The 24,785-nt window shown below is 38.4% G+C and overlaps 1 protein-coding gene, 1 long non-coding RNA gene and 1 other non-coding gene across 5 annotated transcripts in view; 2 read left to right on the top strand and 1 right to left on the bottom strand.

The window, feature by feature from the left end:
- The window catches only part of NCKAP5 (NCK associated protein 5), a 1,233,002-nt gene that overhangs the window by 622,071 nt on the left and 586,146 nt on the right, over positions 1 to 24,785 (bottom strand). Inside the window, exon 1 of one of the 3 annotated variants that reach the window (XM_081579257.1) lies at positions 4,527 to 4,620. The exons of the other annotated variants lie outside the window; for them this stretch is intronic. Coding sequence (XP_081435383.1) covers positions 4,527 to 4,534 — 8 coding nt within the window. The 5' untranslated portion in view covers positions 4,535 to 4,620. Of the gene's footprint in view, positions 1 to 4,526; positions 4,621 to 24,785 lie in introns of those variants that run through there. 3 annotated transcript variants of the gene reach the window in all.
- On the top strand, positions 7,006 to 23,800 carry LOC145543425 (uncharacterized). Its single transcript, XR_014080708.1, has 2 exons — positions 7,006 to 7,054; positions 20,298 to 23,800. It is a non-coding gene; the product is annotated as an uncharacterized LOC145543425 (long non-coding RNA).
- Positions 21,156 to 21,227, top strand: TRNAC-ACA (transfer RNA cysteine (anticodon ACA)). The gene has a single exon. It is a non-coding gene; the product is annotated as a tRNA-Cys (tRNA).

Raw genomic sequence — 24,785 nt, 5'->3', positions numbered from 1 at the left:
GGGAGGCGTCGGCCACAGACGCAGGACAATGCCGAGTGCCAGGTGCGCCTGTGGAGTGGGCAGATGGGGAGATCAGTGGCAACAGGCCCTGAGTAATGGTTAAATTAATTACCCTTCCAAAACAGATCATTTAATTACTCATCCACTTGGATATTCAGAGCGAGAGGAGAAACTTGGGGAGCTATAATCCAGATGAAAGAAATGTTTGTATAACTCTTTCCAAAGCATAATGTCAGTGTTGGCCCCAACACTTTTACATACCAAAAATCACCCTTTTATTCCATATTTCATAGGACTCAATTAAAATCCACAGCACATAAAAGGCAGTAAGTTGAGAGTGGTTTAAATTGGTGACCTTATACGATCTAGGGCAGCAAACCTTAAGGGCAGCATACACATCCACTGACTTTGAGAGAGAGAGGTAGTGTAGTAACAGTGTGTTGTGCTAATTAACCAAATCCCTTTTCTACAAAAAAAAAATTAACACATAAACTTTTTAGAGAATTCAGTATATTGGAATACAGACATCATAAGTAAAAACAAATGCACGCTCTAATTTCATTTGCCTGAATTCATGAAGATCTTCTATCCACATGCTGTTTTCTAAATTTCTTGAGAATTTTCTAAAAGTTCTCTAAATAAGATGTCATGTAAGTATTTTAGACTTTGAAAAAGAACAGATACATGTAAATGTATTACCGAATCACTTTAATGTACACCTGATAACACAACACTGTTAATCAATTATAATATAAAGATTAAAAAAAACTGTTCTACAATGAACGTTCTTCCACTCTCAGAAATGGTGTCTCAAATGACACCCGCATGTTCATTTAGTGGTTCACTAATTCATCCATACAGCCACTTGTTCCACCCAATGTATCCTAATTGCCTACCAGTTTTTCACCTCTACTGGGCGTTAAGACCCAGACAAGTAGGACTTCACGGTCTTTGTGTGTCAGAGGCACAGACACATCCTCAGTGAATGAAAGATCATGCTTCAGGGCAAAGACAACCTATGGACTTGAGGCAAGACCACAAGCTGTCTTCTAAGTATGTGAATCTGTACTGAGTATCAGAGGTTAGTCCCATGCCCCAGAGCTTAACAAAATGTGCCAATAGCAAATCCTACTACTACCAACACACTTGCAGAACTCTGCTCATTTTAGATGAACCATGTACTCTTGTTAGCAAATAAACAGAAATATTTCTGGGGTTTCTCTCCTGTATTTCTAGTACTTAGAATTATTAGCTTTCACTAGAAGAATACATGCTTTCATCCCAACATATTTTATAAACACAGGGTCTACTAACTTTCTTGAACACAACACTGAGTTAAAACAACCCCATTTTCTTCTCTTCTTTTTGTGGCACAGAAGAAAATACCAAAGGTCTTCTACTGAATATATCTAGAATACATTTTACAACAAAAAACTCCCCCCATTTAATACAGGAAATTTGAGTCTTAACTCTTGCTATAACTTCTTTCTTGAAGGTCAAGCGAAGTTTAAGGACTTTGAAAAAGATCTTCTTGAGACACAGTTTATGAGTCACTGAAGAGCTATTTAATTTTTTAAACTTAACTGTCACTTCTGAAAAACTTAGATTTCTGAATGAGGATTCCTTAGGCTTCTATGTTTTCTAAGAAATGTGAAATTTTGTATGTTCTCATATTTTACACCTATAGTTCTTCCTTTAATATTAAAATTAATTCCACTAAAAAAGATACATCATGATTCATGTCAATGTATGGCAAAAAACTATTACAATATTGTAAAGTAATTAGCCCCCAACTAAAATAAATAAATTTATAAAAAAAAAAAAAAGAACCTTAAACCAATTGCAAAAAAAAAAAAAAAATACATCTAGGTTTTGTTTTATGCCTGTCAATTAAGGAAAAAAATGGAAAAACAATAGAACTTCATTAATAATGTTTGATTTTCTTCCATCAATTTTAGTTAACATTCAAAAGGAAGGAGCTGTAGTGTCATTTAATATGTAAAGAGAATTCTTAAAGAAGACTCACATTAACTATCTCCATACCTGTGGGTATGTGAGACAAAAGCCTTTATATGACAATTAATTTGGTTTTCATGGCTTTAAACTATCAATAGCCCTGAAATCTCATTCTGTCTCTATTTTCATGAAGGTCCCAAGACAGTATCTGTGAGTAGATTCAAGCCATCTGTCTAGACCAAGAAAAATATGGCTTTTGAGTTCCTACGGGAATTAAGTTGAAGGAGATAATGAAGAAAGCCATGGTAAGGCTGCAACACAGAGCACAGCTTATCCTCTAAGTTCTCCTTCTTCATTTGTGGAATGAGCTACACATATAAGGTGAATTTGGCTCAACAACATGGTGACCACTTAGAATGAATTAGCAATTCCGTAAATTTGTCCCACAAATATTGTCATGTCTACTATTTTGGAAGGGGCTTCCCAGGTAGTTCAGTGGTAAAGAATCCACACGCCAAAGCAGGAGATGCAGAAGACCCAAGTTCAATACCCGAGTTGGGAAGATCCCCTGGAGGAGGAAATGGCAACCTGCTCCAATATTCTTGCCTGGAAAATCCCATGGGCAGATAAGCCTGGTGAGCTACAGTCTATGGGGTCGCAAAGAGTTGGACACGACTGAGCAATTAAGCATGCACATACTATGTCGGAAGCACTTTCTAGTCTCAGATACAATGACAAGTAAGGCTTAATCCCTGTAGTTAGGAAGCATCATGTCTCAGAAAACAGAGTCTATAGCCAGTGTTATGAGTTAAAACTGTGTCCCCCTAAAAATTTGAATGACTTTATATGTTGAAGTCCCAGCTCCCAGTACCTCAGAATGTGACCCTATTGGAGGCAGTGTTTTTACAGAGGTAATCAAATTAAAACGTAGTCATTAGAGTGAGCTCTAATCCAATATGACTGGAGTCCTTTAAAACGGGGGGTAAATTTGAAGATGGGTATAAACAGAGAGTATACCATGTGAAGACAAAAGAAAGAGATTGTGAACATTCTTCTATAAATCAAAGAACTACCAGCAAACCAGAAGCTAGGCAAAGGGCATGGAACAGATACCCTCAGAGGAAGCAACTCTGCCAACACCTTGATCTTATATCTGTAGCCTCCAGTACTGTGAGACAAAACATTTCTGTTATTTAAGCCGGCAAGTTTGTGGTACTTTGTTAGGGCAGCCCTAACATATGAATATATTCAGATACAATTAAATTTTACATAAAATCTACCAAGTATATGTGTTTGGACATAATCCCTCTCTCTACAAACAAATAAACACATAGCTTAGTAAAATATAATGGCTGCCCCAAGCAAGTGTCATATAGTTTTAGTAGGAGTATGTACTTCTGACCAAGAGAATCAAGAAGGTCTTTATAGAGGAAATGGTAGTCACATTTAGACAAGTTAAGAGCTATATAATAAGTCAGAAGGCAAACCTAGGAATTTATGACTATAGAATTGTAAATTATTTATTGCAAAGTTGTTCCTATTGTTTCTCATCCAATAAACTCACTTCTTTTACCATGCCACTTCTCAAGAAAGTTCAAGAAGTCTATATGAATGACTCAAATGGCACACTTCATATCTAAACTTCTACAAATATACATTATCTTAGCCACAAAGACAGTTTTAGTCCTTTCATCTTTGTATTGCTTTTACTAAGGCTACTGCGACAGAGGATGATATGGTTGGATGGCATCACCGACTCGATGGACACGAGTTTGAGCAAGCTCCTGGCTATAGTGAAGGACAGGGAAGCCTGGCGTGCTGCAGTCCATGGGTTCCAAAGAGTTGGACATGACTGAGCAACTGAACTGAACTGAAAGGCTACTGTGATATCTAGTATAAGATAAAGTGCCGCCTCCTTGTGCTATTATAAGAATACTGACTTAGTTGGTCTTTCAGAGTGGGGATAATTTGCAAATATATTTACTCTGGCTGCCAACTTCTCGCTTGTAACTACACTTAACTCACTCTCTGGCCGCCACCCTCATTACAGGGATGTGCACTGGTCACTGGCAGATAATAAGGAGTTAGGAGTCATGTGTAGTCCTGGAACTGGTCTGTCTAGAGACAGAATCCATGACCAGGCTCCCACTAACTTAAGTCTCTCCCAACAAGCCATTATCAAGCCTTAGAACCACTATTAATTTTCTGATTTTTATAAACCATCCAACTTAATAACCTTCCCTGAAGCATTCAGGAAGAATAATTTTGGAAGCTTTGATCATTTGCCAGTTCATATTAATGAATCCATAATCTATCAGAACCTAGCTCACTTTACTTTCAGAATTTTCATTACTGAGTTTTGTAGCCAGATGAAATTCTTTTCTTTGTTCTCTCTAATCTTTTCATAGGGAATGTATGCGTCTAGTTTTTCCTCGTTGTAACAGAAACAAACTCCAGCTAGCATAAGAAAGATGAAGCTTTTTACTGAATAGATTATTGTATTTTAGGAGCAACTGAACCACCAAACCCTAGAAAGGTCAGGACCCGGAGCATGTCCAGAATTGATTTACCTTCTCATTAGGCGCGGCCATAATGCTTGAGCTCAGTTCTGGGAACTTCTGGCTTCTACTTCTCACCAGTTTCATATTTTAAATTCCCTGGAATAAGATCCTGATTGGCACAGCTTAAGTAGGGCACACCCTCTGAGTTGATGGGCTTTGGTCTGGAGGTCAAGGTCACACAGCACAGTCTTAGACATCCTCCTCACTAACATGGGCTGGGGGCTGTTCTCAGAGAAGAAAACAGTCTATCTTATGGGTTGATAATATGTGTTGTCTTCTCTTTGGAAAATGGTTTCTATAGATTTCCTAATTAATCTTTACTTGGACCTGTAGCAAAAATAACCAGATATCATACTTTTTCTTAATTTAATAATTTTTGCATTCATTTTAATTGGACTAACTCCTTTTGAGGAGTCCTTTTAAAACACTGGGCTAGAATGGAGCCTATACCTTGCTTTCTTCACATTCTCTTGACCCTTCCACTATCTCTGTGACTTAAAAATTTATATTGAGCACATTTCTCACTTCTTTCTAGAATAGTTTTAGTCCATATATGCTTTCTGTATATTGCCTTACTAGCCCCACTGTCAGCGTTACTTAATTTACATTGAGCACATTCCTAGCAATATTATCAACTATGAAACATTCTGTACATGTTCACACAGTACACATAATATTAAAACTAGAGAGAAGACTCTCAGAAGATATGAAAAAATCAGGGTGTATCTTCATCCTCTAGTTCCTGTCCCTTACACCATTATCAGCAAGTCTGTTCAAAATACCAACAATAACATTTCAAGACAATTTGTATCTTTTAAAGGCACATTTAAAGGAATGCCAGTGTAGGAAAGCTAGAAAATAAAAGCTCATATTTCCCTATATTCTTTGTAAACAACCTAACCGTGGCCCACTACATATACTATCTAATTAGTATCTGAACTGAATAGCCACCAAAAAGTCAACAATGGGAAATTTTAGAGGAAAAAGAGAAGACATGGGTGAAAAAACAGAATCTAATGTCTGAGAAACCAATCTGTGAAATCATATATGTGACACCAGGTAAGACCTTAGTCGGGAAAAAAAATTCTCAGATATATGACCACATATGATACTCTCAACAGAAGTAAAAGTGTTTTAGAAAAAAGGAAAACAACTCATATACAAACAACAGCAGATGTTTTTGAAGAATAATAATAGCACAACAACCAGGCAACAAAATTAATTCTTTCAAAACAGGTTACTATAAACTTTCTGTTCATAGGTAATTAAATCTAAGCATTTAAATTACCTATTTTATTATCACAGCAAGAAAGAGAAACATTTGAAAAATGAAGGCATCTTTCATATCTTAAAACAAGAGAAGAGAAAGTCAGGTAGTGAGTAGTTTAAATTCAACAAAAAGCCATTTTCTGAAGAATGACAGGCATTCATCATCCTCAAGGCAGAAGGTGGTTGAAGAAGTGAGGAATCATTTTTGAAGAAATTTTAGTTACATTTAAGAAACTAGATAATAAAAGTAATAACAACAATAATTAACACTCACATTGTGATTACATTCCAAGCATATTAGTTATTAACTCAGTTAATCTTCATCCTAACCAAAAAGTAGGCACTATTGTTATCCCCATTCTACAGATAAGCAAAATAAGGCAGAAAGAGATTATTTATCTGCTCAAAGGTCTTGGAGGTAGTGATTGATGATGTCAGGATTTGGAGGCAGACACTCTTGGTCTCAAAGCCCCATTCTCGTCTGAATGCTGTGCTATCCATGTAATTCTAGTGTGTGTGAATGTGTGCTCAATTGTGGCCGACTCTCTGTGACCCCAAGGACTATAGCCCACCAGGCTCCTCTGTCCACGAAATTCTCCAAGCAAGAATACCAGAGTGGGGCGCCGTTTCCTGCTCCAGGGGATCTTCCCAACCCAGGGATCAAATTCATGTCTCTTGCATCTCCTTCATTGACAGGTGAAGTCTTTACCACTGTGCCACCTGGGCAGGTATAATTCTAGCTGGAGCTAACAATTTTTCTTGGTGCATTGTTGTTCAGTAATATAGACACTAAAGATCTGTGTGAATTTCACAAGAAACTCTCAAAATCCATTTTCATTCCCTTTGAGAGTCAACAACAGAAGAGGCAGAACAGAGGTGTGGTTAACAGAACAGACTCTACAACCAGACTGCGTGGGTTCAGAATCCAAGCTCACCCACCCACCAACTCACTGACTGAGGGGAAGTTACTTACCCTCCTGAGACAGAATGTACTATCACTCACAAATATAGACTGCTCCTTTTCTGGGGAAATATTTTGACTTTCCCACCTCACTGATACCAGGCTTGGCAGGAGACCCACTTTGGCAATGAAATGTTGAGAAGGAACATGTGTAACTTTGGGGCAGAAACTTGTAGAGCTAGGACAAAATCTGCCATTATTATCTTTCTCATTGTGATCAGCATTGTTTGAGAAAGAGGCTGGTCTGGGTCCTGGAGTGAGGCAGCCTTGAAGCCAAGCAGCAGATGCACCACAGACTCCTGCTACGGTAAGAAATATACCACTGCGTTTATAACCCACTATAATTCAGGGGCTGCTTGTCACCTACTGCCTCTCTTGTCTCATACACTCAATGTCCTACACCTGCTTTTAGGGTTGCTATAGGAATTAATGCATTATTTTTTATAAAGTATGTAGAACAGTGGCTGGCAAGCTGTATGGAAGTGTTCATGCTTATAACCATTTTCATCTCCAACTGGTAGGAGGTTAAGTATTAGTGAGCCAGACACTCACATGGGAAAAAACACAAGGACAGAAAAAATTGCTAGAGGAAACATTTCCGGTACTAATCAAATCCAATGCTTCTCTAATTCTCAGATTTTTTCAACTCAGTGCTAACTGGTTGCCTTTTGGGCTTTTTGCACACTTCTCTTCCAGTATTCTTTTTCATTTATTGACAATCCAGGACTTTAATATTAAAGACCTGAAGTCTCTAGTTTTCCTTCTACAAGATCTAGTCAGTTATTTTGCCCATGAAGATGCGCCTCTTTCATTTCCTTCAGCTATCATTTTGGAAATAGAGTTGAACATCAGTTTTTCCATTGATGGAACACAATTTGAGTAAGATCACAGCAGCTGCTATCTCTGTTTCTAAGGGTGAAAGACTAATAACTTTGACAAGTTTTTTGTTTCATGACTTCTGACCAGCTTTAGTTGCCTAATGTACAATACTTTATGTAAAAGCTCCTGTTTCACAATGAATGTTCCACCCAATCTGCTTCCAGGGGATGCTGCTAATGACAACTCTGTACATTGTGGCAGATACTAAGAAAGAGAAAGTAACTGTTTGGTGCTTCTAATCTATCTTAGAGATCACAGGCCACTAATGTGGGAGCCCAAAGAGATCTTTCACAGCTCCCTCTTATTTTAGAGAGGAGAAAATGAAGTGTCAAAGAGGCTGACTACCTTGTTGAGAATAATTAAAGTCTGAGCAAGAACAGAGTCATTATCTATAGGAATCAAACCAGTGCTCCTTCTAGGCTAATTGTGTTTATAAGAAAAATGTTTGGTGACATGAACAAATCTGTACAAACTACAAAACATGCTAAATACTTAACAAATTCATTGACTCTATATTACTGTGTATCTTATTGGGTTTTAATCTGACCTATTCAGCTTACTGGGGGTTTCTGGGTGGTGCTGGTAGTAAAGAACCTGCCTGCCAATGCAGGAGACGTAAAGAGATGTGGGTTCAATCCCTGGATTGGGAAGACCCCCTGCAGGAGGGCATGGCAACCCACGCTGGTATTCTTGCCTGGAGAATCCTCATGGACAGAGAAGCCTGGCAGGATACAGTCCATAGGTTCACAAAGAGTCGGACACAACTGAAGCAAGTGGGTGAGCAATTCAGCTTACTAAGAAAGATACAGTCACACAGCCCCATTTTACTATGTTCATATGTGATGTAGGACCAAGTCAGTATCAGGGCTTAACTAAATTAAGATATAAAACAGAGAACAATTTGTTTATTACATCAAAAGCAGTTACTTGCTAGATAAGTAACTCAACAGCTATTTACTCTGAAATAAAATGATTACAATGTCTATCACATCCAACAAAAACTGAAACAGGCAATAAATGGGATCAATCTTCAAAAAATAAATGTACTAAAGGTAGCTGCTTTTGACTGCAGCAAATAAAAGCCAAAGTTATTTCGAGCATTCATCACTTCAATGATTTTTAAATTTGCTTCTCCAAAAGAAATGCACTAGAGATTAATAAATTTTACATAAAAGCAAATAGAATGTGTAAATTACCAAGGGGTTGACTTCCTTTTGATTCTAGCCATTTTTCCAAGCTCAAAAAAGACATTCACTCAAGTTTTGTATGGCTTCTGTGTAATCATCTCCCCTACAACTAAACAGGTAAAGAAATAATGTACTTTTTTAGTGGATAATGATAAACCTGAGATTTGTAGCTAAAAACATTCTTGATCACAAATGCTTTGTTATTTTCTTTGCTCCTTGGCTACATTCTCATGTCTAAAAGACAAAAATGAAAACAAAACAAAGAGAAAAGGATTCTGTAGGCATCCACATACAAGAAAGGTGCAGTCCTTGAAAGTCACAATAAAAACAGATCATCATAGATGGGAATTCCATTAAAGAAGGACAATATACCTGCTGTGGTGAAGGGCTCAATTCATTTTTTTTTTTTTTAAATTACTGATAGACAAGTCCGGAGCTGAAACACATTCTTAAGATCAAAGGCAAAACAGCAATGTCCAAGTTAGTCCAAAAGAAAAGCAAACCTAGCAACAGACAGATTTTCTTGCAAATGGAGAATGTCTTTAGTACAATACAATAAGTCTGTTGTATGTGACACCTTGATAAATTAAAGAAACAGAAACACTGTCACAAAAGGAAAGGAAGAAAGGAAGGAAATTCACAAAACAGTGCCCACAAAAGATGGATAAGAACATTTTTAGAGAATACGTGCATTGATTAAAGGCAGGCAAGGAAAACAAGATAGCTGCTCTATCTGGCTCACCCCCTGCTGCACATGCCCTATTGTATTGTTTCTTTTGGCACTAACTACAAGAGAGCCTCATCCTATGTCTAATAATACTATTATTTATAAAATAGAAGAAAAACATCCTGATAAGAATATCCCTCAATAGGAAAAAGTCTCCTTCTATATAATCTGAGTGTCCAGATGAAAAAGAAATGCCTTTTGAAAGTAATAACAATCACAAAGCGACCAGAGAACAAGATAAGCACTTGCAGAAGGAACCACACTGAATCTATTCAACCAGCCAGCTTTTCTGTTTTAACTGCTCCTCACTGGGAAAACCTGCAGTGCTGTCAAAATCAGTCAATGCCAGTATATGGTCGGGGGCACGGGGAGGAAATCATTAAAGAAAAAAAGAAAGTAGAGAGAGAAACAGAGGAAAGGGTAACAATACAAGTTGCAATTCTGTATTCAACATTATATTCATTGACCTGTTATATTTAAGTCAATATGGAAGACACAGGGTTTTGAAAAGTTCACACATCCACAATGGCCCCTGTCCTCCAAAAGCTAGAACTTATAAACTACTACTTTGGTCTCTAATTTTACCAATGCTCATTTCTTGCAATGTATAAACAGAATGTTCAACTGTGTAAGTGAAGTTATTTTCATATTCTGGCCAGCATCCCCATATTAACATATTTTTGCTGCAAAGTTCATTTCTACTATACTGAAATAAAAAATCAAAATAGAATGTATGTTTTCAGAAGTCCAAGTTTATGAACAATCTATTTAATTGATGTTTCCTATTTCATAACTTTATATGCATTATATGTACACCTAACTACATTTGAATACAAACCATCTTACATATAAAGTACAATCTGATCAGGTATTTCAGAGATGATGCTGATAATTTGCTGGAGTTGGAGAAGAGTAAAAAAAAATCCATAATACAATTAGATAGTACTAATTGAGCCATTAAATGTGGTAGCCACTGTCTTATATGCTGCTACCTCTATTATCTTATTGAATTCTCACAAATCTATCCTTCTTACAGATGAGTAATAAGACCTTCTAAATGAACAGTCATTTGAACTTTAAACCATTGCACTAAACTCCTTCAAGCCACACACCTTCAGAGGAGATTCTGTGGAACCTAATTTGTTGTTGGTTATGAATGGAATTTTACACTGCCTTTGAAACATGATCAAACCAAGGATGATTCCAGCAAAAATTCCCCAGCAGTGTCTGTAACCAGAAGTGCCAGATGGCAAGGCGAGGACCTTTGAGCCACCCCTGCCCCTACCCTTAAGAGCAGGCCTAAGAGTTCAAAATAGGAAATTCAGGCACGCAGTTCAGAGAAGCACCTTCTGACAGGTATGGGGAAAGGTCCAGATTTGGAAAAGTCCAGAATGTTTTCCAAAAGCCAGGTTCTATGAAGGGGATTTCAAAGCTAGTGGTCAGCTGGGAGTTTAAGTTTCAAGGACAGAATTCCAGTTTCTACAAGGGATGATAGCAATGTGATAAACAGTCTTAGATCAGCTGAAGCACAGGGCAGAATTTCAAGGGATCTACTCTGAATAGGTCAAATCAGAAACAAGGATAATCTGAATATACAAGCAGATGCTTTTAAGTTTACTCTCCCATAACACTTTTAAACAAATTAAATAAAATGTATTAGTTCACTCTTCTGTTCAAACTGTGGGACCAGAGTAAGTCCCCTACATATGAATGATTTCTGTTTTGAGAGCATGTTCACAAGTCCAATTTGTTCATTAAGTCCAACGAAGTTAGCCTAGTTCCCCAACTAACACAGTCAACTGTATAGTACTGTACTGTAATAAGTTTGTAATACTTCTCACACAAATAATAAATAAACAAACACAAAAAACAAAACCCTTTTAATCTTACAGTACAGTATCTTGAAAAGTACAGCAGTACAACAGCTGGCAACAGGGGCACATTTGCATCTTTGAAAGTTTGCAACTTGAAGGTTCATATGCAGGGTACTTAGTATTAGTTTTCTGGACCTTGATAGGTTCATTTTGAGAAATGGTGAATCTAGATCTCTCTGGCACTGATACACCATGATTGAGAAGCCAGCCTTAGGAACATTAATTCCAGTACTGACCATCATGGATTTCTTGACACATTGCTCACATCTGGAGAAATCTGTCAAGAACAAAATCTAGACTAGCCTGCAGTTTTGTTGACTTCTGCTTCTGACTCTTAGCCCTTTGCCATGAGCTAAATTCTGTAGATTTGTTCTAATTTTCAGAGAAAGATAATAGAAAGTGTGACATCAAATCTTACTTTTAAAATACTTATCTAAAGTTTTAAAGATTGGTTTTGCTTTCTATAAGAACAGCCAATGTTAAAGCAAGAACTAAAAAATAAATATTATTCAGACAGAGTAAGCACTTCATTCTTAAGTCTATACAAATATAGACCTGAGTCATTAGGCCAGTTGACAACTAGGGGCCAAGCCTAGAATCATGGACCATGTCTCCCTCAGTATCATGTTCAATGCCCAGCAGGCCTTAGTAGATGATTACTGAACTGAATTTTTCTAACATCTAAGTCTCAGATTCTCTACCTTTAAACTCAAGTGATAATGTAATCAGGGGCTTTCCTGGTGGCTCAGTGGTAAATAATCTGCCTGCCAATGCAGGAGATGTGGGCTTGATCCCTGGTTTCGATCCCTGGGTCCAGAAGATCCCCTGGAGAAGGAAATGGCAACTCACTCTAGTATTCTTGCCTGGGAAATACCATTGACAGACGATCCTGGCAGGCCACAGTCCACATAGTTGCACAGAGTTGGACATGACTTAGCAACTGAGCATGCACACATGATAATATAATCATTTCTCATTATTTATATATTACATATTTGCAAATTTGCCTACTCAGTAAAATGTATTTGCAACCCCAAAATCAATACTTGAGGTGTTTTCATGATCATTTGCAAACATGAATAGAGCAGCAGAAAATGTGAGTCATCAATGCCCACATTGCCAGCTGAGGGTGAACAGGACAATACTCTGTGGCTCTCATACCATAAACAAGCATCCTTTCCATGCTCTACTTAGTGCCATGTCTTTTCACACTTCTGTGTTTTTGCTGTTTTGGCCCTCAAATGTAGTGCTGAAATGTCATATATTGTTCTTAACTGAAAAAAAGCTATGATGTATCTTACATATAAAACATATATGTTAGATCAGTTTCATTCAGGTATGAGTTACAATGCTGTTAGCCATGAGCTCAATGTTAATGTATCAACTATATTAAATAAGGTATTTAAAAAAAAATACATAGAACATGCATGAAGATAAAGCGCTGATTGGATGATGAAAACATTATCACCACAGGCTAGTAGAAACCAAACTCTGTATTTCCCTTAAGAGCGATGATTCATTATTCACTAAATCAATGTTTGTAGTAAGCTTCTAGAACATCACTACCATGAATTATAAGCAGTGACTGTCCTTACTCAATCAGTGTGTTTTAGATCTGAGAAAAGGTAGTTTGGAAAATGCTGGTGAAGTGACCAGCACAAGTAGACACTTAAGGACTCTGACCCATCTAAAGGCAAAGCCAGTGTATTCTCAGGTATGTGCAAGCAACATAATGTAAAACATCTACCTCTGATTCATTGTATTCCACAGAAGAGGGTATGAAAACATGAAATTGCATTTAAATATATCCCTGAAATTAGTATACTAGTAGAAGTTGGAAATACTAAGATTAACTATAACCAATCAAAAGGCATTTGAGTTCCAGGTCAGGTAAATATAGCTACTGGAATAGACTATTAATCTGCTACTTAGAAAATCATAGCCTTTTATGCATACCCTTCAAACAAATCAAATTAAAATGGCAAATCAGACTTGAGCATGTCAGTGACAAGTCTATAACCTCCATAGCTGGAAATTACAAAGTTGTCCTCATTGTAAAAAAAATCCAGGGTTTCAACATAAAGCAGAAACTCACCAATAAGAACTGCTCCTATTTAATGAATCTAGAGAATGTAGTTCAGGAAACAAAAGTATTGTTTAAAAAACTCTGCCTTGACTAATTATGAAAACAAATTAATGCACTTCTAAGCAGAGATAGCGGAGAAGGCAACGGCACCCCACTCCGGTCCTCTTGCCTAGAAAATCCCATGGACGGAGGAGCCTGGTAGGCTAGTCTATGGGGTCGCTAAGAGTCGGACACGACTGAGCGACTTCACTTTCACTTTTCCCTTTCATGCACTGGAGAAGGAAATGGCAACCCACTCCAGTATTCTTGCCTGGAGAATCCCAGGCACGGGGGAGCCCGGTGGGATGCCGTCTATGGGGTTGCACAGAGTCGGACACGACTGACGCGACTTAGCAGCAGCAGCAGCAAGCAGCGATAGGCTGTGTGTGTGTGTGTGTGTGTGTGTGTGTGTGTGTGTGTGTGTGTAAAAGTGTAACAAAGTACCCCTTTCTTGGTAGAGATAAGACAATTTTAATTCAGATTTCACTAACTCAGAATCAAGAGTCTAGGCAGGTATTGCTTTGTTTTATAAAACATTTGACAGGTAAAAGCACACTAAATGATATTAAACGAGACTGAAGTTTTAGAATACTGTACTAAGAATTTTTTTAAAAGCTTTTCAATATTTTGAAAGCATCTATTTTCATACAACTTGTTCATTTATTCATTCAAGATGCATTAATGCCACACACATTTCTTGAGTTCCTCTCTGGGCTGGCCATCAGAGATATCCCCAGGAGAACAAGATACAGAATAGCCTTCCTGAAGCTCACAATCTGGTAGGTGAGCAAATGTGTCAACAAAGGCATTACAAGGTGATAAATACCATGAAAGATGGAACCACAAAAGGAGAAAAACATCACTGAGCTGTGCTGTGCTGTGCTTAGTTACTCAGTCATGTCCGACTCTTTGCAACCCCATGGACTGCAGTCCACTAGGCTCCTCTGTCCATGGGGATTCTCCAGGCAAGAATACTAGAGGGGGTTGCCATGCCCTCTGCCAGGGGATCTTCCCAACCCGGGAACCCAGGTCTCCCACACTACAGGCAGATTCCTTACCATCTGAGCTGCCAGGGAAGCCCATGGAGCTGAGGCTGATGCTTTGAAAAATAACCCTTCAAGGGGTGGCCTCATCTCCACATTAAAGTATTGTTTCTCTAGGGGCCATGGTACCAATCAGCTCTGCTCTAATAGGAACACTTGAGAAATGATGCAACTCTAACTCCACATGGGAGGGAGGGAAACCTCAAACTCAGACTAGTTTGGATGGGCAACTCTTACCTTCACTGTCAAGTCACTTTTGCTGACCACACCACAAGTTGAAAGCAAGTTAGCCAGAAGGTGGAGATACTGGATCCCACCAGTGTTGTTTCCGGCTGGGAGATTCATTAGAAGGAGTGACTCTTGCCACTGAAAACGTATGTGCTCTCATGAAAGAGAGAATACACAATTTTCATTACCCTGAAGTTAGTTAGCTTGGCCAAGTGATGGAAAGTTGACACATCTTAGTTTCCCTCCACAAACTGACACCTCTTAATTTTATTAGTACCTCTTTTATCCCTTTCTCATCTCCCCCTGCTTTTAATGCAACAGGAATGTGATGGATGTCCTTTCCTAGATTTAAGTTCTGAATATGGATAGTTTATCTGTTTGAGGTACTGAAGAGGAACAGGATCAGGTGAAAGAACTCAATCTCCCAAGGCAAGTCATCTCCAAAGAAGCCCACACACACTAAATGACTTTCAAGAGCCAAGAGCTCAGGCGCCTTGCTGCTGAGCAGGAAGCATCTTTGCCCACTCTGACCAACCAGGCTGGAATTATAGTCACTTTGGCCTCCATTGCTAATCCTTCCTTGGTGCCACCAGGAAAAGGACCTGATCTATTGGGGAGATGCTGATAGGAACCAGAAAGAAGGCAGAGACTCAGACATCTATGAGGATTCTAGACACAAGGCAAGAACCACCTTTATTTGAGAAGACTTCGTTCAACACAGGAACTTCGTTCCTCTTAGACTTCATTCTAAGGGGAAAACGCCCAAGTGGGCGTGTGCTACCCATGAAAGCAACTGACTCACCTTCTTAAGTCTTCTAAATGTATGCAGACTATAGGACTATTATTCCAAATCCAAAGTCAAACAAAACAGCTCCCAAACAAACAGGGATAAAATACTGAGTATAATGAAAAGAAGGTAGACATCAAAAGTTATGACCCAAATGATTTCTCCAGCATGGTTTACACTATCATGATTCGGAGGATACCTTTTCTTAAGACTAAGGAAATAAATGTAGAAGCAGGTTTGGAGGGCCTAGCATCCCAAAGGAACACTGAAACCTGTTATTTAGCATAGGTCTCAAGGAGGGTGAATTTAATGCATAATTTCATAGGAATCATCCCATTGGATGGAAAAGGTAGACCACAGGAAGAGATGAGGAAATCCAAGCTCTCAGAAGGCAGCTAAAGAACTCTTCTTGTGGAACTTCTCTGGTGGTCCTGTGGCTAAGACTCCATGTTCCCAAGGCAGGGGGCTTAAGTTAGATCCCTGATTGGGGAAGTAGATCTAACATGCCTCAGTTAAGTGTTCACATGACGCCAGCTTTTTTTAAAAACACTCTTTTCATGCTTTCATTAGGTTAATACCTCTACTATCCAGTACTTATACTTCTCTAGCCTTTTCTTAAATGACTTCCAGAAAAGACTCCACAGCTTTTCTCGGCAGCCTCAGGTGTGTACCCTCCAGAGCAAACATTCTTTCTTCTTTCCAAGTGAATTGCATCTATGGTAACTTCTCATTTAATCTCATTTTTACCTAGACATGGTTCCATGAATTCATGATGCATGAGAGAGCATTTAAAGTGTCAAGAGGCTGAGCTCATGCTTCCATTCTTCTACCATTTATATGGTTTCAGATAAATTACCACTTCTCTGGTCTCAGTTTTCTCATGACAAAGCAAGAGGAGTAGATAAAAGAGGATTAGTAAGTCCCCTTTCATTTCATATTAGTCTACCTGGTACCTTGTAATATATCGCCTATTGCAAGTTAATAACCAATCCAATTTCTTTATTAGGTCAGTAAAGAATGTGCCTGCAACACGGGAGACCTGGGATTGATCCCTGGGTTGGGAAGATCCCCTGGAGGAGGGCATGGCAACCCACTCCAGTATTCTTGCCTGGAGAATTCCATGGACAAAGAAGCGTGGCTTCTACAGTCCATGGGGTCGCAAAGAGTCAGACACCACACACGTGGCATACCTAAAATCCATAACGTAAAAACTAGTTTTAAAATACCATTTTACAGTTACTCAGGCTGGATTCCCATAAATATGAAATTTTTTATACCTGCCAGTCAAATCAGCCAAATGCCTTTATCAAAATCCATTTAATACATCATGTGGTGGCATCTTCCAAAATATGCTCACTTGTTATGTTTACCAGAAAAAATTTGTAATGAGCAGCTGCCTCAAAATTAATTAATGTGTATAGCTCACATGATAAAGTTACAAGCTGAATCCCATTATAAGTAATATATTTTCAGTGCATAGCTCAAATTGCAAAGGACAGTGAAACTCCAGCTGATGGCCTATTTATTCAGAGCAATATGTGAATCAACAAAATTACAGAAGCATGAAACAAATAGTTCTGTTCTCAATATATATATTGAATAATATAGTCTATGAAGTACTATACCATGGAATTCTAGCAAATTAAAGAAACCTTACTGATCCTTCATTTTTTCCTATAAACTGTTAACCTTTTCTATATAGAACCAAACCATAGGAAAATTGGAGTATCTGAACGCATTAGCTAGATTCTGATTTTACCCCCAAAATTATCAAGCCAAGGAATTATTTTATAGCCCATTAATTGATTACCTTCAAATATCTCTATTTTTCACTTACATCCTATTCATGTTCTAAATTCCAAAGGATTTTTGAAGGAAACCAAAACAAGGTAAATAAAGCTGAATCCCTGCTTTTCTAACATTTTTAAAATATCAAAATCAGGTGTAATTGAAAGAAAATAATGATACACCTTGCTGGCACTTGTTTCATTTTTTAGAACAAATGTTCATACTCACCTAGGGGATGTTCCATCTGCTTCTCTCATTTTAGTTTTCATGCTTTGTTTTAATTATTATACATAGATAAATTACCAAGATCTTACCATCTCAAAATAAATAACCCTGCTCTCATTTTTTCAAATCACAGTCTACCAAAAATGAAATCAGATTTTTTTCAAAAAGTGGTATTTTAACAATCTTTAAGTTAGCAGAAAAGGAGATCTTATCATCACACCATTTGGGGAAAGTATCATTTCTAGAACTGCATAACGGTATAACTGTATATTCTACAGTTTTGAACTTCACTAGGCAAACAGAATATCTATTCTCTTGGAGTCTAAAATCCAAAATTAACATGTAGGTATATTTCAAAAAGATAAAAAAGTAATAAAACTGATAAAAAACATTAAACAGATACACAGTAAAGAACACAAGTGCACATCAAGGCATGAATGTCTGGCTTGGTACATCAGGTCAGTAGAAAAGTGACATGGAATCGCAGAAGTGACAAAATTGGACTGCACCAAAGCCTCGGTGAAAAGCAAAAGCTTTAGTGCAGCACTAGTGCATTTTGCCTTCCCTATGTCCCACCTCTGAGGCCCCCAAAGTAACTGCATAACTGATTTATTTCTCATCCAGATGGCTGGCGTCCTGTAGACAGACTTAAAATGCTGACTGTGTCTTGGGCATGCTTATTCAGTGAGTCTTGAAAGCCATTATTCACTAATTTCACGTGAAAATGAAATTTCAGCTTCCCATTGTGTACAAATAACTTGGCCACTTATGCCACGCACAAAAAGTGCCTTTTGCCAGGCAGGGGTGGACGACTGGAATGCAAAAGCCTTCTTGTGTGCATCCCTGGCTCAGGCCCAAGCCGGCATATGGCGGCCCCACCAACCAACTCCATATATCAATAGAATACTAGGTGAACGCTTTAAGCAAGCCCTAATAACGTGATTTACAAAGCACACACTGGATGGCTGCTGTTTGCCTCTATTTTCATTCAGGATAGAAGATTAATCTTATTTCAAATAAAAGCATTTGGTGACATGTTGCTCCCTTGCATCCACTCTGCCAACATGATCAGCTGCTAATATTTTGGTGTATCTATAAACAATCTTGAGTTTCTAAGCTTTCTTCCTTTTTTGTTTTCTTATTCTACAATGCAATCCTCAACATGGGCTTCACTTTCTGCTTCTCATCTGGGACTAACAGGCAAATAAAACTGGCTTTTCAAAACCAAGTTAAAGGTTTTAGCAAAGTTCATAGGCTTTGCCCTGGTGCAACATTCCCACGCCATGCTTCTAAACAACTATTGATATTTTCTGGAATTTCATCCCAGAAATTGTTTGTTTTCAGAGGTCAAAGAACTCCCTTCTCCTCCCTTTCTGGGGTTTTAGTTCAGAATCAGCAGTGCTACTTACCAGTCATAAATAAAAATTCCCATGTAAATATCCATGAACATTTCATACCGTTGCTGAGGAGCTCAAACATTACCAAAATCACTGGCAATTTCAAGCCCTGAAATCTGACTTTTGGGTCTTCCCAAGAAGATTTATTTACATCATGTTTGCAAAATACAATTTGTATTTATAAACAGAGGTATATGCCAGCACTCAGCAATGGATGCAACAAGTCATAGCCTGGAACCATCATTTGTTTCCAGCGGAAGTTCCCAGAGATGTGACATATGCCTGTCTAGGGAGATCCTTTCTCCTCCTTTTGAGGAGTAAATGGCTTTTTCTCTCCTAGTTTTTATCTACCCTGCCACACAGCTCTCTGTTCCTCCCCCATATCTGCAGGGGGCTAATAACCCTCCTCCTTTCAGATATCCCAGGAATGTGTTTTTGCCCAATTGGCCTACCCCCAGGGTTGTCTCCTAGATAGCTGAATCTCAGGATGAGACGAGTGATATGGATTATAGGGATAGCTGGTGCATTAAAAATAAACATGATCAAGACAAAAGAGCTCAATCTCTATTTGGAATTACTCATCCAATTCCTGAAAATAACCAATGCTGTCAGCATTGAATGTATAAATACCCTGTTTCCTTTTTCTTTTTAAAAACCACAAAAACAACTGATAGTGCATTCAGAAAAATTAACTTTGACTTATTCCTGGAATCACAATCTACTCTAAAGAAAGGGAGACACCCTTGCATCAAAAAAAGGTGAATGTATTTTAAAAACAAGAAACTGGCTCTAGCATGCAGTGGACTGCTGCTGCTGCTACTCAGTCATATCCAACTCTTTGTGACCCCATGGACTATAGTCCACCAGGTTTCTCTGTCCATGGGATTTTCCAGGCAAGAATACTGGAACAGGTTGTCATGCCCTCCTCCAGGGGATCTTCCTGACCCGGGGATTGAAGCCATATCTCCTGGGTCTCTTGCATTGTAGACAGATTCTTTACCCACTGAGCCATCAGGGAAGCTCATGGAAGGGACATCCAGAGACAAACAGTAGTGGTTCTAGAATTTCTAGATGGGGTTTCAAAGAAGCAATTGAGTCAGAATGAGGAGGCAGGATATTTGCCTTGAAGCTCTATTTAGAGAGCAAGCTCATACTTCTTTTATATTTTTTAAAAATTTTTATTGGAATATAGTTGCTTTCCAAAGTTGTGCCATTTTCTATTATAGGGTAAAGTGAATCAATCATATGTATACATATCTCCCCTCTTTTTTCTATTTCCTTCCCACTTAGGTCACCACAAATCACTGAGTTCCCCCTGCTATACAGTAGGTTCTCATTAGTTACCTATTTTATACAGTGAAGGTAAGTCAGAAATAGTAAAACAAATATCATATATTAACACATACATGTAGAACCTAGAAAAATGGTTCAGATGAACCTATTTGCAAAGCAGAATTAGAGACAGAGACTGTAGAAAACAAACGTACGGACACTAAGGCGGGGAAAGGGGGTGTGGGATGAATTTTGAGTTTGACATATAGCTCATACTTCTTAAATGGACTGTGGGTTTATAAAAGTGGCTGAGTGAATGGTTAAAGGAAATGTCACCATGAACTATGTCAATGCAAACTTTGGTAAATCCTTGGAAAGAATACAGCTACTGTATGCACTATCAGTAGGACCTTTCTTAGAAATCAGGTTGGATCTATCAGCCTTAAAAGAAATATAAATGATTAGACAAGCATCTTTGAAAAAAAAAAATAGAGGTACTCAAAGACTCTACAATTCTCAGTTGGGAGACACATGAGCATTAAAGCAAAAAGTGAATGTCTATTCCTCCTTCTCTCGTCCATTACAAATTATTATTGGGAAGGTGTTTTAATAAAAGGCCCATACTACAGAGGACTTTATACAAAAGATGAAGACCACTGTGGCACAAATATCAGATGAGTATAAAACCAGAGTAACATGATATATAATGTGTAGCTTGTATCCAAAATTTTAAAAAAAGAAAACTTGGTCCTAACATTGTTTTGGATTTTAAGTGTATATTGGTTTTGGCTGACCTTATTATAATGATGTCAAAGCAATCAATTTTAGGGTCCTTTGAGAAATCATTCTTTGTACCAATCTTTTAAGAAGATGTCTTCCCTGGTGGCTCAGACGGTAAAGCATCTGCCTACAATGCAGGAGACCCGGGTTCAATCCCTGGGTTGGGAAGATCTCCTGGAGAAGGAAATGGCAACCCACTCCAGTACTCTTGCCTGGAAAATCCCATGGACAGAGGAGCCTGGTAGGCTACAGTCCATGGAGTTGCAAAGAGTCGGACATGACTGAGCAACTTCACTTTTCACTTTCACTTTTAAGAAAAAATGTCAAGAGCAGTAAAAGCCTAGACTCTTCTATAATTTAAGTGTAGCCCCCATTTTTTAAATCATGAAATAGAATTTCAGTTGGTAGGGAGCTGCTCAACAGAACTCTACCTGGAGAGAACCTTTCTAAAGACGTTTTTGAAGAGAAAGGCAGTTCTAGTCAAATCTAAGATAGGTGACAGCATTCTCACAACAAAGCAAGTTTGCTTCCAGCAGATCCTAGATTGAAGCATTTCATCTATGGAATAATTCACTTCTTAATAACGACGTGGCCTGGTACCTACCATCTAGCAGTAAAGGTAGCAAGGGGAAAAATGCTGTGACAGCATTTTCTTTTGATTCAGCCCAGTAGCTATGGAAACTATCTTTTAAAGTCCAACTGGTCTCCTTCCCTGCAAACCATATAAAATAAAACTATTTCTCACCCTTCATGGATTCCATTCTAGAAGCTTCATTTTTCAACACGTTTAACTTAGCTAAGCCCTCTCCAGCTCTAGGTATTTGCGAGCTAAAGCTATCGTATTTGATCGATACCGTGGATTTAAATTAGAAAACCCATGAAGGCGTTTCTAAATAAGGCAGCAAGGAGTCCTAATGTCCAGACAACGAGGAGTAAACATTTGATAAATCTGCTTGATATGCTCCAAGAAATACAATGTTTGCTTCTTTACATTTCTCTATTTCTCCTCTTCTCTGGACGTAAGAAAGCATGTGCATTCCCATCATTTGTAATGTCATTAGCCCATGAGTTTTTCCTGCAGCTGTACATACACCATAGGCTGAGTAGCAATTCAGAGTGAAGAGGTTCCTTCTAGTTAAGATTTTTCTTTTGTGGCGCCTTCAAGAGGAAAATGGTAGACAAGCTAAAATATAAAGCAAGTCTGTGGTCTGATTTTTTTTTTTTCTATGTGGATTTTAATCATAATCCATTCAAAATGGAACTCTCTTCAGAAATTTATTTCTAGATGCAGTCACTCTAATTTTTTGAGGTTCACCACGTTATATGTTAGTTATACGTAAGTATTTCTTTTGGTATATGATTTGATAAAGACAGATGTTCTTTGTGCTCACTCTCCTACTCTAAATACCACTTTAATTCATCTTTATTGTCTCTTATTTTCCTCAGTCAAATCCCCTCAGAATCTGTTTCTCTGTATACAATCATCTCTCATCAACAATCCCAACTGCAAAATTTGCAAAATCAAAATAGAGTAACTATTATCTTACAACATGCATAAATTTCTCTCATTGATTTTGTCATCTTTCTCTTACATAAAATTTGTTTACAGCCCATTTGAAGAATCATATACTGTTAGCATGACACTTAAAAAATGCCCATGACAATGCTACAGAACAACAAAGCTAGAGGCTTTCTACTATGTTAAAGTCAAAGTGTTAGTCACTCAGTCATGTCTGACTTTTTGCAACCCCATGGACTGTAGCCTGCCAGGCTCCTCTATCCATGGAATTCTCCAGGCAGAAATACTGGAGTGGGTTCCATTCCCTTCTCTAGGGGATCTTCCTGACCCAGGCATCAAACCCATGTCTCCAGCATTGCAGGCAGATGTTTCATCATCTGAGTCACCATAAAGTTGGAGACTTGAGACTGCTGGAAGCAAACAATAAACAAATAGACCTATGGAACCCAATGGAGTCTGAAGCAGATATATATATAACAGGCATGTCAGAAATAGACAGTCACTTGATATATAAAAAAGATAACAAGGGAAAGTATTTGGGAAAGGGTGGTCTTTTAACTATGTGATTTGGACTCAGGTAGGTATCTACTGGGGGTAAAATGACTCTTGAGTCTTGACTCAAATCATAAACGAAAATCAACTTCTGAGAGACTGCAAATATAAATATAAAAGACAACAAAGTATCTCCTTTAAAAAGCATAGGAACATGTATCTTAATAATTTTGGAATAGGTAAAGGATTCTTAAAGAGGACTCAGCTAAGCAGTAAGGGGAAAAACTGAAAACTCAGCTTTATTCTCAAAAGACACATTCGAGAGAATGAAGAGATTAAGTTTCAGGGTAGGAAAATATATTTGTAATTGTTAGGGGAAGCACACTGATTGAAACCATCCTCCCTGGCCAGGCACCATAGTAACCATTTGTATAAGTTGTTTTAGGACAGAAGGTCCCTGTAAGGAACATGGAACTAAGAAGCCTCCACCAACCAGAAGAGTTCGGGAAAGGTCAAAAGAGATACCACATGTCCGACCACCTCCCAAAATCCTCTCTGGCATCCATTTGGCTGAACAAGGTGTGCACCACCAGGGAAGACTCTAACTGACCCCATCACCGTAAAACCTGAGACTGCAAGCCATGTAACAGAACTGTTCTCCTGGGTTCCCTTACCCTCCTGCTCTCCTCCCGGGTTCCCTTTCCCAATAAAATCTCTTGCTTTGTCAGCACATGTGTCTCCTTGGACAATTCATTTCTGAGTGTTAGACAAGAGCCCAGTTTTGGGCCCTGGAAGGGGTCCCCTTTTCTGCAACACAATACCTATATCCAATTTAGATTTGGATCCATAATATATAAAGAATTCTACAAATAAATAAGAAAAAAGAGATAAAACCCAATGGAAAAATGGGCAAATGACTTGAACAGACCCTATCAAAAAAGAGGATATTTAAATGGCAAATAGACATATGCATATCAGTTTCATTAGTCATCAGGGAAATGCAAACAAAACCACAGTTCAATACTGCTATCACCCACCCCAGTGGTGGTGGTGGTTTATTTGCTAAGTCATGTCCGACTCTTTTGTGACCCCATGGACTGTACCCACCAGGCTCCTCTGACCACGGAACTTCCCAGGCAAGAATACTGGAGTGGGTTGCCATTTCCTTCTCCAGGGGATCTTCTCGACCTAAGGATCAAACCCGCATCAAATGCATTTCAGGCAGATGCTTTACTGCTGAGTCACCAGGGAAGCCCACCCACCAGAGCGGTTAAGTTTAAAAAAAAAAAAAAGGAAATACCAAGTGAGTGTTGGCAAAGATGTAGAGAATATGGAATTCTCATAACTTAATGATTTACTTTTATCAAAGGAAAAAAAAGAGTGGTGGCAGACACTAAATGATTACAGTGCGGGCACCAGCAATGACCGTATCTTCCCACAGCTGTGCTGTAGGGACGTCTGAGAAAGGATAATGGTGGAGGATTGAATCTATCTAGATATTCCTGGTGTAAGAAGGGGATGTGAGCCTGAAGTGGAGACAAATACAACACTGAATTTGCAGTCTGAGGAGAGAGTGCTAAGAAAAATTCCAGAGAGAGGGAGAATGCTGGTAGAGCTGGGTGGTGATTGTAAACAGACTGAATTTCCACAGTGAGGTCTGTAAAGAGAAGCCACTAGAGAAGATAACACTGAACACCAAGCTCTATTCTAATGGA

This window comes from Giraffa tippelskirchi, chromosome 3 (assembly GCF_054371585.1).
Source record: "Giraffa tippelskirchi isolate mGirTip1 chromosome 3, T2T-mGirTip1v1.2.pri, whole genome shotgun sequence".
Taxonomy (NCBI): Eukaryota; Metazoa; Chordata; class Mammalia; order Artiodactyla; family Giraffidae; genus Giraffa; species Giraffa tippelskirchi.
The sequence above is the reverse complement of the archived record's forward strand: the minus strand, read 5'-3'. Positions and strand labels throughout refer to the sequence as shown.